Here is a 15,665-nt window from a genome sequence, read left to right as displayed (position 1 = left end):
CAGAGTGGCAGATTGGGTTGGGCACTACATTTTTGACCATTTCTGGTTTTTTTACTTTACCTTCATTAAAACTGTTATAGCCCTGTAACACTTTCTGAGGAAAAGTATTAGTGCTTAGATCAAAAGTTGTTGGTAGATTTTTTTTCAGTTTCTGCTAGGGTCAAGCTATCTTTTTTCCTTAGGGTCTTAATAATAGATTATTTAAGGGTATATTAAATAATATTTGTCCACACTTTAGAAGTCAAAACCATAATTCCTTGGGTCCCCAAAGAGTGAAACTATGTCAAAACATAGTAGTGACAAGAAAGTATGGTGAGGATTGTCACGGCCATGAATCTCTGAGCTGTTTATCTGCTGGTTATCAGAAACAAATTGGCTGAAAACACTCACTGGAGAAAAAAACAGTTAAAATATTTCAAGTCCCTCTTTCATCTTTACTGGTACCAGTGCCCTTGCTTCACAGGTACCCCCAAGAGGGCTTCTTTTTCTGCAAAATTATGGAAAAAGCAATTTTATCCTAGTAATTCTAAACCCTTCAGAATGAACAGATGGTTTACCTAGCTAAGTCTTGTTTAACATGTGTATTGCTAATGACATTAGGTCAGTTCCCAGCTAAACCTCTAATGCTAATCCTTGAACAAACAAACCCATCAGATATATCTAGTCACCACTGGAAAGCTAGGGAGTGATAGATCTTTTTGTGGTGCTAGCAGGGGCAACAGCTGTCAAAGAACTTCTGACTTGCAGAGAAAAAATGTTCTGGTCTAGGTTTTCTCTTACTCAAGGATCCAAATCAAATGCTTTTCAGGAACAGATAAAGCAAAATGGAAAGTACAAGGGTATCTGAAGACAACTTCAAAAAACTGTGTAAGTGCCTTCCATCTCCACACATAATATTTACAATTCTCATAAATTTCATAGCTGATAAGGCATGTTTTGAAAATGGAACAGCTATGGCTCAGAAATTGTTTTTTGCATTGCCCTCCAAAGATGTATTAAACAGGTGTAACATGGGTACCTCTGGAGTGACATTACTGAGCACAAGCTACCTGCCTGCCCTCACCAAGGCAGGGTTCAGCAACATCAATGTAGAGTTTGACAGAAGAAGATCAGTACAACTTCTGCTTTTGTTGCACGTACTGGATGTTCACATTCATAAGCAACATGTGGACAGATAATCCTGGTATTTCAGTGTGTTCAGAAGTCAATTTCTTGGTGATTGTAAAGCACACTTTTCTGAACAGATGGTTAAATAACTTCATAGGCCACTCATCACTTCAGCTTTATTTCAGAATAGTTAATGTTTCTCTCAGGATATTGGAGCCTATCCCTACCTGGAGGAGTATTTCAGAGTAATAGCAGCCTATTATTACCAAAGGGACCTGGTAAAGTTACTCTGTTCAACCATCAACTCCATGCCAGATGAGTAAGGGCTTTTAAGAACATCTGCTCTAAAACAAATTGAGGCTGTTGTAATTTGAGACTTGTATCTGGCTAAGTCATAAACATCTATTTTATTTTGTGTCATTGTCTCTCTTGTGTTAAAATGCTTAAAATACCTTCTACAATTACTCTATTTATCAGTATTTCCTTCTTTACAGTGTCTTCTGTAACTAATTTCCATTCTGTGTTTGCTTTTTTAATAATACTACTGCAGGTATTACAAATAAGAACCGACTCATGGTGAGAACTGTTCAAATCCCTACTACCCACGTGTACACTCTGCAATTTATGTAATGGAAATATTTATCTTGTGGGAAATGCTGTGTAACACAACTTGTGACTTACCTTCTAGGAATAAAAGCCAAGTATGGCAATCTTCTCCAGCATTTGTGATACCTTCCTTGCCTTGTTTACCAGGCAATTGAGATTGAGCTGTCCTCTTTATTTCTGTAGGTTCTGTACAGATTAAAGGAGAAGATCCAGTTGTCACTGAGGCAAGAGAAGGAAAAGAAGCAGGAGATCCACCTCTCACCCCTTCCCCTGCAGACATCTCAGACTGAGTATAAGACCACCAACAGCATGGTCCAGCCTCAACAGGCTCCAAAGGTTATCAATGTTGTAGTGGACCCTCAAGGCCAATGTGTTCCTGAGCTCAAACCTCCCCTGTGTGCCAGTCCATCTCCTTTCAGAATGAAACCTGTGGGACTCCAGGAAAGGTAGGATGGTGTCTGGTGTGCTCAGGATTTATTCTGCTTTTTTATACTTATGCTTCATGATTTCATATGTTTCTCTTCTGTCAAAGAATGGGAGACTTTGCCATACAGACATCTGAGAAATGGGATTTTGGTGTGTTAACATCTATCTCACAGGTATTCTCTCCTTTCCATTTCTTTACATATGACCAAAGATTCAGGTCATATGCAAATGTTCAGGTTTAGGCTGAGATTAACTGCATTAGTGGCATTCTTTTTGCTGATTATATTTTTCCCTTACTCCAAATAAATAATTTTTTCATTTTTCATTGATTTTTTGCCTGTTTTGATCCTGGAGAACCTGGAAGAGAGTTCAGCAAAGGACATTCCCATTCTCAGGGAGTCCGTAGCACCTGGAAAACATAAGAAATATTTACACCAACTGAGTGCATTTAACAATCTCATACAGTGTTTCCATTATCACTTTTAGATACATTTTTTTCTTAAATGCAGCTTTCCATGATGGTCAGGATACAGTGCAAAGTCAACAGGCTTTACAAAAAGGAAGAAGTGATGAGTAATGAAACCAACTCTTATGTGCAGTTCCTCAGAAATACTTGGGCACCAAACCCTGCCCTGCCACTCATCATACCTTTCAAAAACTGGGCCAGTGCTCTTTTTATAAAACTAGTTATTCTTCCCACAGGAGAATGCACACTGACATCTGTCTCTCCTCTGTTAGAAACCTGTATAATTTCTTGTCTGATGGCTGCAGGCTGCTTTCATAAAGCATCAATGCTCTGAATAGCTCGCAGAGCATGCAGCTGTGTGACTGAACTCTCCTGCCCCAGCACAGACGATAAATGAAAGAACAGACGCCATGTGGAGACCAAGCACAGCCTCATCTGTGAGGACTCTCAGCTGAGCTGTAACCCTGATTCAGCTTCAGCCATGGGGATTTCAATGGCAGAGATTTTATCAATGGATTTATGACAGACAGAGCTCAGGGAGGGGGATTGATTCTTCTGTGAGTAAAAGAGGCTTAAAGGCAGAGCTGTCATAAAATATGTAGTGATATCACTGCAGAAAGAAAAAAAGGGAATGGAGGAAGCAAGTAAATACATTTTGATTGTTTCTCTCATTCCACAAGACCCTAAAAATAAACCCACAGGCATGAGAATCACTAGCTAATTTATAATACTTAGTATCTAGCATAGCATATGCAATGAGAGGGATTGAGGGAAAGGAATTTGTAGAGGGATTTTGTACCTAAGGACAAGAAACTTTTTGTACATAAGGAGAAGAAACTTTTCCATTTCTCAGACAAAGAAAGTAAAAACAATTGATTTAGCATATTAATTTCCACTACAGATAGGAAATTTGCAGATAGGAAATAATTACAGATAGGAAAAAAGAAAGTAAAAACAATTGATTTAGCATATTAATTTCCACTACAGATAGGAAATTTGCATTTAATTCTCCTAAACCTAATTGCATTCTTTGGAAAGACAAAGTTCTGAGACAGATATGACAAAATGGGCAGCTGAGATACAAAGAGAAAACTAAACCTGATGTTTGACCAAATAAACCAGACATTTAGGTTATTACTAAGGAAAAAGAAGTTGAAGTAATTGAGCACTTCAATTTCTACTGTAAAAGAACACCAGGAGACTGTTGTGAAAAAGTGAAATCTATTGTGATAACACCCCATTGTGCCATTCTTTTTTGCATGTTTAACACAGACTCTATCAGCCAAAGTCTGCTCCTAAGAAATGGTGGTTTATTTCAAGCTCAGTGTACAAAGGTCTGGGGATATGAGAGAGAGAACTTTAGGGAATAGTTTATCTTCTGTTCCTCTGATATAAGCAGCTATTATTATGTCTATTTCTTATTTATGTACTATAACCTTTGCTATTAACAAATTTGTATGCATTCTAATACTCAGCAGTGTTGGAAGCAAAAAGTAATAATGCACTGACACATTCTGCCTCAGATTTTATCTAGTGACTAGGTAAGTGGTCAGTTTAAAACTGTCAACCTTTCTGTCCCAAAAAACCCTTGCGCTAGGCAGCCTCAGGCCATCCTCATTACGTGTGGGAGAAGTGGACCTTACAGCATGGATCTGCCCACTGCAAGGAGCAGCAAACCATGCTGAAAACAGTCTACTGGCAGTCTACTTCTGTTATGTATGTATGGAGTGAATCAAGCCTGGAGGCCCCATCCTGCTCATGGCACAGCTTTAGGGCACCCTTTCAATAATTTTTTGCTATGCTGATTTTGGTTTCTGCCAGGGGAAGATCTTGGCAGGCCAGAGTGGATATGGGGGCTCCTTGATGAACTTAGCATGGAGATTCCTTTGGTGGCATGGCTTGACAGTGGTTCCTGAGCAGTATTTTCTAACCATCCAGACTACTCCCCGGTTTGATTCCTTAAGAGTGATCCATAGTCATGAAATGCCTGGCACGATCCAGACCAAACTGTCGCTGCTTTGGGCCATGGTTCATTGATTTCTCTTTGAGCATATAGTGAGCTGCGCGTAGCCATCTACGTGAGATGTTTGTGACATTCTCCCTGAAGGATGGGACAGAAAAGTTGGATAATGCAACCTGATCTAGTTGAAGATGTCCCTGCTCATTGCAGGGGGGTTTGATTAGATGACTTTAAAAGATCCCTTCTAGACCAAACTATTCCATGATTCTGTGCCTGCCTCTCAAGCTCTCTTTGCTTTGCACACTAGGTGCTGCTTTGAGGAACATACCCTTGACAGGACAAGGAGTGATGATTTTAAACTGAAGGAGGGTAGATTTAGATTAGATATAAGGAAGATTGATTTTTTTTTTTTTCCCAATGAGAATGAAAACACTGGCACAGTATGCCCAGGAAGGTGGTTGATGCTCCATCCCTTGAAACATTCATGGTCAGGTTTGAGAGGGCTCTGAGAAACCTGATCTAATTGTAGCTGTCTCTGCCCATGGCAGGAGAATGGCACTATGTGACCTTTAAAGGTCCCTTCCATCCCAAACTATTCTATGATTCTATGATCTAAATGCAAAAATATAGTGGAACTGAGTTTTCACAAAGCACCACATGGCTCTCTGAACTTTTCCATTTTTATTTGAAATAGCATTGGCCAGTACAGAGGCAAATTGTTAATGGACTACTGTGCATGGATAAAAATATTTCTGGGAGTTTGTCCAGCTTCTTAAAACGTATTTTGTGCTTCTGCATACTAGAGCCAAGTCCATGAACATATTTTTCTGTGTATCTGGAAATGCTCTTACTCAGCTATTTCTATAAGACACATCTTCCCGGCAGATAATTTGCAGTATGAAATGTGTGGGATGCCGCAGTTTTTATGCCACCTGCGCGCACGCGGCGGTGCCCGGTGCCTTGCTGGATGCGGCTGTGCGAGAGCGCGGGGACAGTGACACCTAGAGCCGGCAGCAGCGCGGGTGTCCCTCAGCTGCTGCTCCTGCAGCAGGGATGGGGCTCACACAGCCAGGATTAACTGGCCCAGTGCCCGCAGGAGGCGATTCTGCTCCCATGCTCCGCTCTCATGAGACCCCACCTGGAGTGCTGCATCCAGCTGCAGTGCCCCCGGCAAGAGAAAGATGTTAGCCTGTTAGAGCAGGGAAGGCCATGAAAGGATCAGATGGCTGCAGCATCTCTCCTATGAGGACAGGCTGAGAGACTTGGGGTTCTGGCCGGAGAAGAGAAGGTGCTGGGGAGACCTTACTACAGCCTTTTGATACTTGAAGGGGGCGTATAAAAAAGATGGGGGCAAACTTTCTCTTAGGGCATGTTGCAATAGGATAAGGGGTAGTGGCTTCAAACTGAAGGAGGCTAGGTTTACATTAGATACAAGGAAGTAGTTTTTGTACGTTTGAGGTCAGATTGAATGGGGCTCTAAAAACTTATTCTAATAGAAGCTTTCCTTATCCATGGAAAGTGAGTGGGACTTTTCCAACTCAAACTATTCTATGATTTTCCTAGATGCTGCTCATGCAGCATGTGGTTTGGAAAGGGGTGGAACAGTGGTGGCCAAGCGCAGAGGGCGGGCTGAAGGTGTGGAGGTGACAGGGCTGTCAGTACAGAGGCAATCCTGACCCCTTTCTATCACAATTACTGAGGCAGGCAAGTGAAGGGCTATTTCTTCACAGCCTCTGTGCATTTTCTGGATCATTCAGTGCAGAATGCTTTGAAATTGCTCTCTTTTCGTGTGTTCACAACTGCTGCTCCTTTGCAGCCAAGACCTTCTCCACTGGCAACCCACATTGTTCTATTGCTGACCAAAGGAGCAGGACAGCTGCTGTTCTCCTGTGGGTGTCATCTGTCTGATGAGCTGTCACAATATCACAGTGCCAACGCCTGACTTTTGGATGCAAATAATTGTTTTCTCTTCTGTGAGCACATCTATGAATATTGCATCAGTGTTTACTTTTCTACTTAGGCTTTTATAGGTTTATATGAATAATATATACTCTTCATTCAGCAGAGTAAGGTTTCCTTTTATTCTGTTTCTTAGCCCAAAATTCATGTTGATATGAATGGTCCCAGCCAAAAGCAGAATCTGGTGAAGTGGAATATGGTATTTTAGATTTTTTTCTGAAAATTTTTAGTACAAGCAATGAGTTGTTAAATCACAATCATGGTAGATATAAATATATATGTTACCACACCAGCACAGTATTACAACAGGGTTTACATTTTCTGTGGCCACTGCAGCTGTGAGTTTTAGTTCCAGTGTTATTTGTGACTAAGACAACTGCATTTCAACTAGTTAGTGGACAATATGATGTTTTGTTCAAATTAGTTACTGTGCAAAGATACATGGAAGAAAAGAAAATGTGGAAAATGTCTCCTCTACTGTGTGTTGAAAACAAACAGTGCTTTGGAAAAATTTCTCAAGCATTTGTATTCCATTCTAGCCACAAAATCCTAAAACTGGCGATTATATTTTAATGATCAGAGGGGAAAATTCACAGCTCTGTGTTTTCTTAGTCTGTTACATATTCATCAGAAACTTATTCTGTCTAAAAAGAAGGCCTCCTCATGATCACTATCAGGATGCCAGGGGTTTGCAGGACTTTTATTCAAAACAGATAGTATTTTACATGTGCCTTGTGCTGATTTTTTTTTCTCTGCAAATATACACAAGAGAGTGAAGATGGTAATAGAAAACAGTTTGGCAAATAAAGCAAAAAGCTGGCAGATAAGTGAAATAATAAACCATTTTTAAATGTGAAATAATTATGCAATAGTATGGAGGAACAGCTGTGACAACACAGGAAAATAGAAGATATTCTGTGAAAGGGAAGAGCCAGCAAGAGCAAAACTTGGAGGGGAGTGGGCTGCTCGCAGGCATCATTCAGCAGAATGTGCAACCAATTCTGCAGCCTCTACAGAAAATCAGTAGGTATCAGCATAGAGGACAGTACAGAGACAATCAATCACCTGAATCAATCAATTATTGCTCTCTACAAACATAACAGATGAGTGAAATTTGGCTTGAACTCTGACTGTGAGAACTCTGTGTGATGTTGCTTTTCCCCACAAAGTAGAGCAATACTGTAGAAATCCTATGCCATAGTTAGACTGTCCCCAGTGAGATTTCTCTTACCATCCTGAAGATCCCTGTAAACTGGCAGCAGAATTCTTTCACCAGTTCTAAGAATTGTTCAGTAGACATGCAGTGAGTACAGCTCACTGTAAGTATAATGAAACAAAAGTTAATATAGAGTGCATTATAATGCTAAGTGCACATCTCTGTCCACTTCCTTGTAACATGAGAAAGAGTGATATTCTAGTGGGAAAGAAGACAATATATTTCTTTATAGTCTGAAAAAAAAAATTCAGATAACCCATAGGAGTCTATGGAACTCAGTGCCAAAAGGTAAATTTTTGAACAGGAATGTATTAGCAAAAGGTGCACGCACAAATAATGAGGGCAATTATTATTCTCTTTCTGTCTTCAGCATCCTTCCTCAGAAACGTCTTGTATTTTACACCTTTACAAAGAAAATCTTGGATAATTTGGGCTTCAGGTTTGTAGGTGGGAAAAAATTGCTCTTAATATCGAAAAGTATTCTCTTTTATTAGTCATTCTGCATAGACACACGAATTATTAAACTATAACTTCAGCCTCTTAGGCAATTTCTGTACACTGTAAATTGTCATCTGGATGACAAATACCACAGATGACAAATACCACAAAAACTAACTCTAATACCTGTTTTCCTTATTTTAGAAAGGCAGCATTCATTAAAATGAATCATTATCTTAACAATACAGTATACTGAATAAAATCTCATAAGAAACATTGGAGCCAGGGTAAAGACCCTGATGCGCTCTTTTCTTCATCAATATAACCTCAGCTGCACCTCAGGGTATCACTGTTCAACCACATCTCTGCTCTAATAGATGAGAAAAATTTCCAACAATTCTCTCTGTTCTGAATTTTAAATCACAGAGAACAGTTGCTGCAAATGGTGTTGCTGATCCATTATTATTTTACAAAATCATTCATTGTAATAATTTCAAGTAAAGCTCAGAGGGTAGCACCTTGCACTTGGGCTACTGTAGACATGCCAGATTTTGTAGTTCATTGCACAAACATGGTAACTTAATATATTTACAGGAAGGGGCCCTGGATTTCCTGGCTAAAATAAAGTAGCTTTGCATAGATTTGGAGGATAAATTTTCCCTATTGTGTGGTGCTGAGTACGCTTTCTGCATTCTTAATTTAAATTGTAGGGATTGTTTCAGGAAAATGTCAGTGCAATTGTTCGAAGCAAAGCTATCTGCCAACATGAAAGTACAAGCTGTGGAATAGTTTTATGGTGATATCCTGTCAGAAGGAATTTGCAAAGCACCATGCACCAGTAAACTGAGTTTGAGGTGGGAGGCAGGAATTTCTGTGCTTTGATCTGTCTCTTCTACCAACTCCTTAGAACACTTTGGGCATGGCACATAAATCTCCAGACATCTTCCTAACCACTGGATTGCGGATGGCTGGATGTTGTGTCCATCTGAAGAGATGTAGCAAAGACAAGAACCTTAAGCTGAGGTACAGTGAAAGTCCTACTTGCTAGTATTTGTTCACATCATTTAAGAATAGTGAGAGAATACAATTACAACCCGCCTCACACACACTTTCTGAAAGATCTAAAAATACATTTCTCTCATTTGGCACCTATATTCCATTCTGGTCTGTAAGATCATAGAATCATAAAATGGCTTGGGTTGGAAAGGACTTTGAAAGAGATCTAGTTGCAGCCCCACTGCCAAGAGGAGGGTCACCTTCCACTTGGTCAGGTTGCTCAAAACCCCATCCAACCTGACTATGAACACCTCCAGAGGTGGGGTATCCACTTAAAAATTTTATATATCCAGATGCACTTAAAGCACTAAAGCTGTGTAGCAGAGATTGGTTTGTGTCCATACTGCTAAGCTCTCCTTGCCTCCAGAGAATCAGGGCCTGGATGCAGAGTTCCTCCTGGGAATGGTTTGTGCCTGTGCTCATTCCCAAACTGAAAATTGCTTTGGAGTGCTCTTGTTGTCAAAGGCTAAAAACAGACCAGGGCTGCAATGATTGATATGTAGCACTGTCCTTCAGTGTCTGGGATTATTTTCCTGGCACTGTGATTTATTTTTCAAGATGTAGCTTGCACATGAAGTGTAGCAGCAGCTGATACAAAGGGAGCAAACCTGATTGAAGCAGTTGCTTCTTGCCTTTTAGGTAATTGTCTTTTCAGTGCAGGGTCTCCCTGAAGCCCTGCATTGTGGTTTCCCTCCTTCTCAGGCCGTCTGAACTAGCTGGGAAGACACACTGATTTCTGGCATCTGCAGTCTAGATGAAGAGTAAAGGCGAGGACCTTGGGCTACCTGGGCTACTGAGGTGGGAGAAACTACTCTAAATAATGGGGAGCATGAGATGGGATCCAGCTTTGAGGGTCTCCTGCTCAATGCCCGAAAGGTCTGTGTTGGCATGTGGATTCATCACTAGAGAGAGAATAATGCTGTGCCTCCAGCCTGCATTTGTGGAACATTTCTGTGAGTGCAGAGTAACACAAAAAACTTTCTGCAAGTGCCAGATCTTTGAGTTGCATGAACGTCTGTTCTGTCCAACCCATTACAGACGTCTTTGCTTATCTGCAGTGTAGGAAGAGGGCAGGAATGTGAATTGTCCCCTTTCTCTGGAGAGGAAGTGAACTCAGTCACTAGCCTAACAAAGACCCTCTAAAACCCATATTTTAACTATTTGACTCCTGGCTGGTTAAGAAGCTATTTTGGTTGTGTTTAGAGCTCTTTGAAGCAAAGCTCTATGGGAGTTGTAATCTAAATAAATAAATGCAAATAACTGTGTACCATTGCCCAAACTTACATCCACAGTCCATTTCCCCATGTCTGTGGCACATCTTAAAATTACTTCAGGTTAGTGTAGGTGGATGGTAGGTTTCCATTCCTATTTCCATCTCTGTTTTCCGTTGTCCCACATCCCTCTTTTCTTCCCTTGCGAAGTAATAAGCTTTCCAAGGCACATGACTCTCACTTTTGGGAGTAGTTAATTTAGGCAAATTAGCCTACCCTTATTTAGAGAAATTCTTCTGATGCAGCTGCATGGCCCTCTGCTCTCATGTACAGGGGAAAGCTCCGTTTAGCATATGCAGTCTATGCTTACCCTTGCTTTTGCCTTTACTGTCCTCTGGGGTTTAGTCAGGAATTTTACAATAATTTTATTGTATTCCCAGGTCTCTCATCTGGCGTTTATTCTTGTTTCTCCAGTTGCTACTGGTTTTAGCTTGTACACAGGAAACCACAGTGCCAATCAGTGTCGTTCCCAAGGTGACAGGAAACCCTATTTGGTCGGATGTTGATTGTGCTTGTCTTTACAGCTCCACCCATCACATTTTCTTCCTTTTTGGCTTAAGTTAAGACAAATTAATCAGTGGCTGCCATCTGGTAGACAGTTTTGGTGGGTTTGCAGGGATTTGTCCAGCTGATCTTTTGAAAAGTCACACAAGGGAAAATATCCATATTAATTCTTGAGTGCTTCTTGAGCCTGGAATTTACAGGGACTGCTGTTACCCTGAGCACATGAGTAATTTGAGTTGTGTGAGTGATCCCCTTGTCTTTTTCAGCAGCAGTTTTGGGTCTTTAAGTGCTGTTTGGAAATCAGAGAGTTAAACTCTGATGCAGCTTTCCAGTGACTGATTTCCTCAGCTCCTCTCTGCCTCTAATTTGTTTCTGTGCTTGACCATCCACGCATGGTTTCTGTGACTGCTTCACCAGCTGTCCTAATGTGCAAGCAGAGGGGGACATCTGGGAAAGTGAGGAGATGCATATTAGCTGGACTTGAATGCTCTGAGCATCTCGTCTCAGCCCTTAGCAGGATATGTCCATCTGTGACATTTGCAACCTAATATATCACCTTTTCACAATGGTAGGTTGGAAGTGCTGTGCTAAGGGACAAAGGCACCACCTTCTTTATGAGATTGGTTTGTAAGCAGGAAGTATCTCCTGAGCCCTTGACTAGTACCCACAAGTACTGGTTTCAGCCAAACAACATAGAAGGAAGCATCCATATGAGATTTCCAGAGTTCTGATATTTAGCAGGAAGGTTGATTTTTCATATTTGGGGTTTGTATAGAAAAGTTTCCTTGAGTGTCCCCATTAATGTCTGAAAAAGTCTAATGCTTTTAGTTAAAACAAAAATATTCACCTTTCTTTTTGTTTTGGAATGCATTTATCTCTATTCATGATATTTCTTTTACAGGGCAGCCTAAAGCTGAACAAAGTTCAATTCCCTTTAATTGAAAATGTTAGAAACAGACACAGAAAACAGTTAAAGAAAGAAAAGAAAAAATCAAAGTGCCTCCAAAGCTGCAATGGATAAGATATCTATTTAATAAATCTATTTATTTGAATTACAAGAAGCCATGTGCTGGGCAGTGCTTACATTCAGCTTGTCTTGTCACCATCAGTTAACAGTCCAGGCCATGAATCTCTTCTTTGAGTCCAATCATAATTAATTTTGTTTCTATGCAAAAATTATTCAAAACTATGAGAGTCAACATTATGCTACTTATTTTTTGAAAAATCCAGTTCTGGATATTCAGCAGAGATCTCTTACATAGTCAGAGCTAGTATGTACAGAAAGCTTAACATTGTTAGCTAGCAGAAATGTCTCCTCTGTGCACATACACCTTTTCTCAAAGAATACTGTATGTAAATCTGTGGGCCGGGGTATTTCTCAGCTCTTGCTGGAAATTCTCTTTAGCATTCTCTCAGTACCTGAGAGCCTTGGTCACAGATCAGGATCCCTCAGTGCAAGACTCCATATGTACACAAAAATGCAACGTTCCTCTATCCAAGAGACTTACATTCTAGACATCAGACAAAGTAGTAAATGCATACAGGCAACCAGACTCTCCTCAACAAACAGAGAAGCAATAGCATCATGGCAGAGATGAGGATGCCCAAAGTATACCATGAGAATGGCTCAGCTAAAGAACTATTGCCCGGAGGCAGAGTTGATTCCATGCAAGGCTGACATTTCAGCCAGGCTCTTGCTAGAGTTGACTGCTTTGATACCATCACATCCAAGCTGATGCACCCATTTGGTTAGGCTCTGAACCTTAGCTGAGTTTCCAAAACATTTCAGGAACTCTTTTTGTGATTTTCCTACTACGACAAGTGAGACATTAATTGGTTAAGTGATGCAATATGGTATTGCAAATCAGTGCCTGTCTTCATGAAATACCTTGCCTTTGAACCCTCCATTCATTTCTCTAACCAGGGGAGTCTAGAAGAAGCTACAAAAGTGATATTTCTTTCTGGGACAGGGATTTTTCCTTATGTTCTCTATCAAAGAATATACATTGATGCTTAACAAACAGAGAGTATTGTTATTAATTTATAGTATCTATAATTATCCATGTTATGTTAATATTGTGATTTGATAACAGGAGCAAAACAACACAGCAACTTCAAATGACCGCTCAAATATGCGATAGGCATCAGAAAGGGAAGTCGTGTATATAATTCCCACACAGAAAAATGTCGTTAAGTACAATGTTTCTCCGGGGAATTCAATCCCAGTGCTTCAGGATGACCAATGGCAGCTCCCTGGAAAACTGCTGCCAGCAAGAGATGAGGCTGGTGCTGGGCAGGAGGCAGCTGAGTTCTCCCCTCTGCCAGGGCTGGCTCTTCTGCTTCCCACCATCCCCTGACAGCGGCATCTCCTGTTTTTGAGATGTCTCAAATCCTTCCTGAGTCATAAAAAATTCCCCTGGGAGACTGCTGCATAGTCCAGAGGCTTTCAGTTCCTTTCCCTGGATTTGATAGTGGATCTAAAAGCACAGTCTCAAGGAAAACGATCAGAATGGCAGAAAAGTACACAATGGGTAAAAAATGCAATTTGCATGGGCTTCTTTCACTCCAGACTCTGTTTACCTTGTTTGGTCTCAGTGGATTTATAAACGTTTCAGGGAAGAGAGTTTGGCCCACAGAGCACAATACTGAATAGGTTTGCAAAAGAAGGCAGCATTGTGAAAAGCAGAAAGCTGTTATTGTAATTAATCCTCAAGTTAATCCTGTAGCTTCAGAGAGTGCATTTGCAATTTACTGATAAGATTATAATAAAATAAATGTTTTCTCCTTCATCACAGGATTTTCACAAATGTAGATGGTTGAAATAACCCTCTAGTCCCCATGTATAGCGCTCACTATTGCCTGGCTCCCAGCTACGGAGCTCGTCATCCGGGGTCAGTGCAGAGGTCATAAGGTGGGCTAAGAACTCTGTCTGAGGGAAAAACTGCAGAAGGGAAACACCAGGCACAAAGATGGGAAAGAACTCTTTGGTTCAGAACATTCCTAAAGTACAGATTGCCAGAAGATGGAGAACATACTGAAAATAAGTAACAGTATTAATTAAGTAATCCATAATTCCTGCTTGCTTTGTTCTTGTGTTCTTTCCCTAAACCTCCTCTTTCTATTGAAAAGAGGATACTGGTCAACCTTTGGCTTTATAGAGTACACCAAATCTATGTTCATATTTCTATATTACTTGGATGTATGTTAGCCTAACCTGTATTACAGCATTAGCCATACGATGTTCCTTCCCTGTGTGCTGGAAGAGTTTGTGCTGAGATAGATGGAGTGGAGGTCAGGTTGGGAGTGATTTCAGTTTGTCTTTCAGATATGACTTCTCTCCTTTCTCTTTATTTTATAATGCAATATGCATTTAGAGTAATACAGAGTACTTCTGTCAGGATCTGTCAGGATGCTCACTTTTTCCCTCCTTTATTCAAATTCATAGAAGTAAATTTAAATCAAGCTGTTTAAGTTTCTAAATGCCATTAATCCTTTGCTAAGTCTTTCACAGAGGACTGTGAATCTGAAGCAATTGTTATTATTTCATTCTGAAACTTTTAGTCTGTTCAAACTCATTGATGGTGTGTATGAGAAAGAGTAGATCAGAAAGCCTTCGCTCTGGCCTTCATCTCTGGGCACAGGTACAGATGCATTTCCCTGTCCTAGAGTCCAGCCTGTGCAGCCCCCTATAGGAATGTCTCTGATGAAGGCAGGTAGTCCAAGGCCATGGACTTCAAGGGATCTGCTGAGCTTTGCAGAAAAGAGCTCCAGATCACTTACCTGTCAGTCCCTCATCAGCTTTTCAGCCCTAAATAGGACTGCACAGCTTGGCAATATCTCTTTTAGAGGTCTACCTAACCTCTGAAGTGCCAGATGAATACACCTTGGCATGCAGACATTTGCAGCTGTCTTAAAAGCATTTAAACATTTCTCTGTTTCAAATTGCAAGCCTAAGTGGATTTCCTAACTTTTTTTTCAAAGTGAAGGCAGGTGCTTTTCACATTAATATACTTGTTTGAGCAAGCCTTCCCATAGAAAGCAAGGTTGGAAAGCCAGACTATAACAGTGGATCAAGGAAAAAAAAAGCTGGAAAGAGAAAGGTCTATATATAAAGCTTAAGTGTCAGGTCTGGAGACTTTAGAAGCAGCTAAAGAAAGGGCAGATCTAAGAGCACATACATGGGTCCTGTCCCTACGAGATTAAATCCCATCAAAGCATTGTACAGCTTGGGCTCATTAGTCACCCTGGAAATGGAGCTGTGTTCCAAAGTGGGTGTGTTACAAGGATTTGGGCTCTGTACAGGCAGCCTCAGGTGCTTTGTCCGCTGTGTGACCGAGCACCTAAGGCTGCCAGCTCCCTTTGGAAATGTCCATAGGTGGCGCAGCTCTGTTGAGCAACATTGTGGGTCTGGAGGTTTTGCATTCCTCAGAAACTGCTGCTGTTCAGTAATTTCTTCAAAGTGCACTAACGATTCATTTGTCTGCTTAGAAATCTTCCGTGTGACACTTGCAGTAGTTTAAAGATAATGAGGACCAAGTCAAATAAACAAGGAATGTGGTTTTTTATTATCTTAAGGTTGACAGGGTGTAGTAAACGCCTCTTTTCCCAGATGTTCCTTCCTGTCTTTCCCAAATGGCAAACTCACCAGGAAAGAAC

General features: G+C 40.7%; 1 protein-coding gene across 1 annotated transcript in view; it reads left to right on the top strand.

Annotated features, from left to right (window-relative positions):
* Window positions 1–15,665, top strand: part of PTPRR (protein tyrosine phosphatase receptor type R) — a 125,321-nt gene that overhangs the window by 69,216 nt on the left and 40,440 nt on the right. Inside the window, exon 5 of the mRNA XM_041465597.1 lies at window positions 1,897–2,159. Coding sequence (XP_041321531.1) covers window positions 1,897–2,159 — 263 coding nt within the window. The remainder of the gene's footprint in view (window positions 1–1,896; window positions 2,160–15,665) is intronic.

This window comes from Pyrgilauda ruficollis, unplaced genomic scaffold, assembly GCF_017590135.1.
Source record: "Pyrgilauda ruficollis isolate IOZ18807 unplaced genomic scaffold, ASM1759013v1 scaffold19, whole genome shotgun sequence".
NCBI lineage: Eukaryota > Metazoa > Chordata > Aves > Passeriformes > Passeridae > Pyrgilauda > Pyrgilauda ruficollis.
This window is presented reverse-complemented; position numbering and strand designations above follow the sequence as displayed.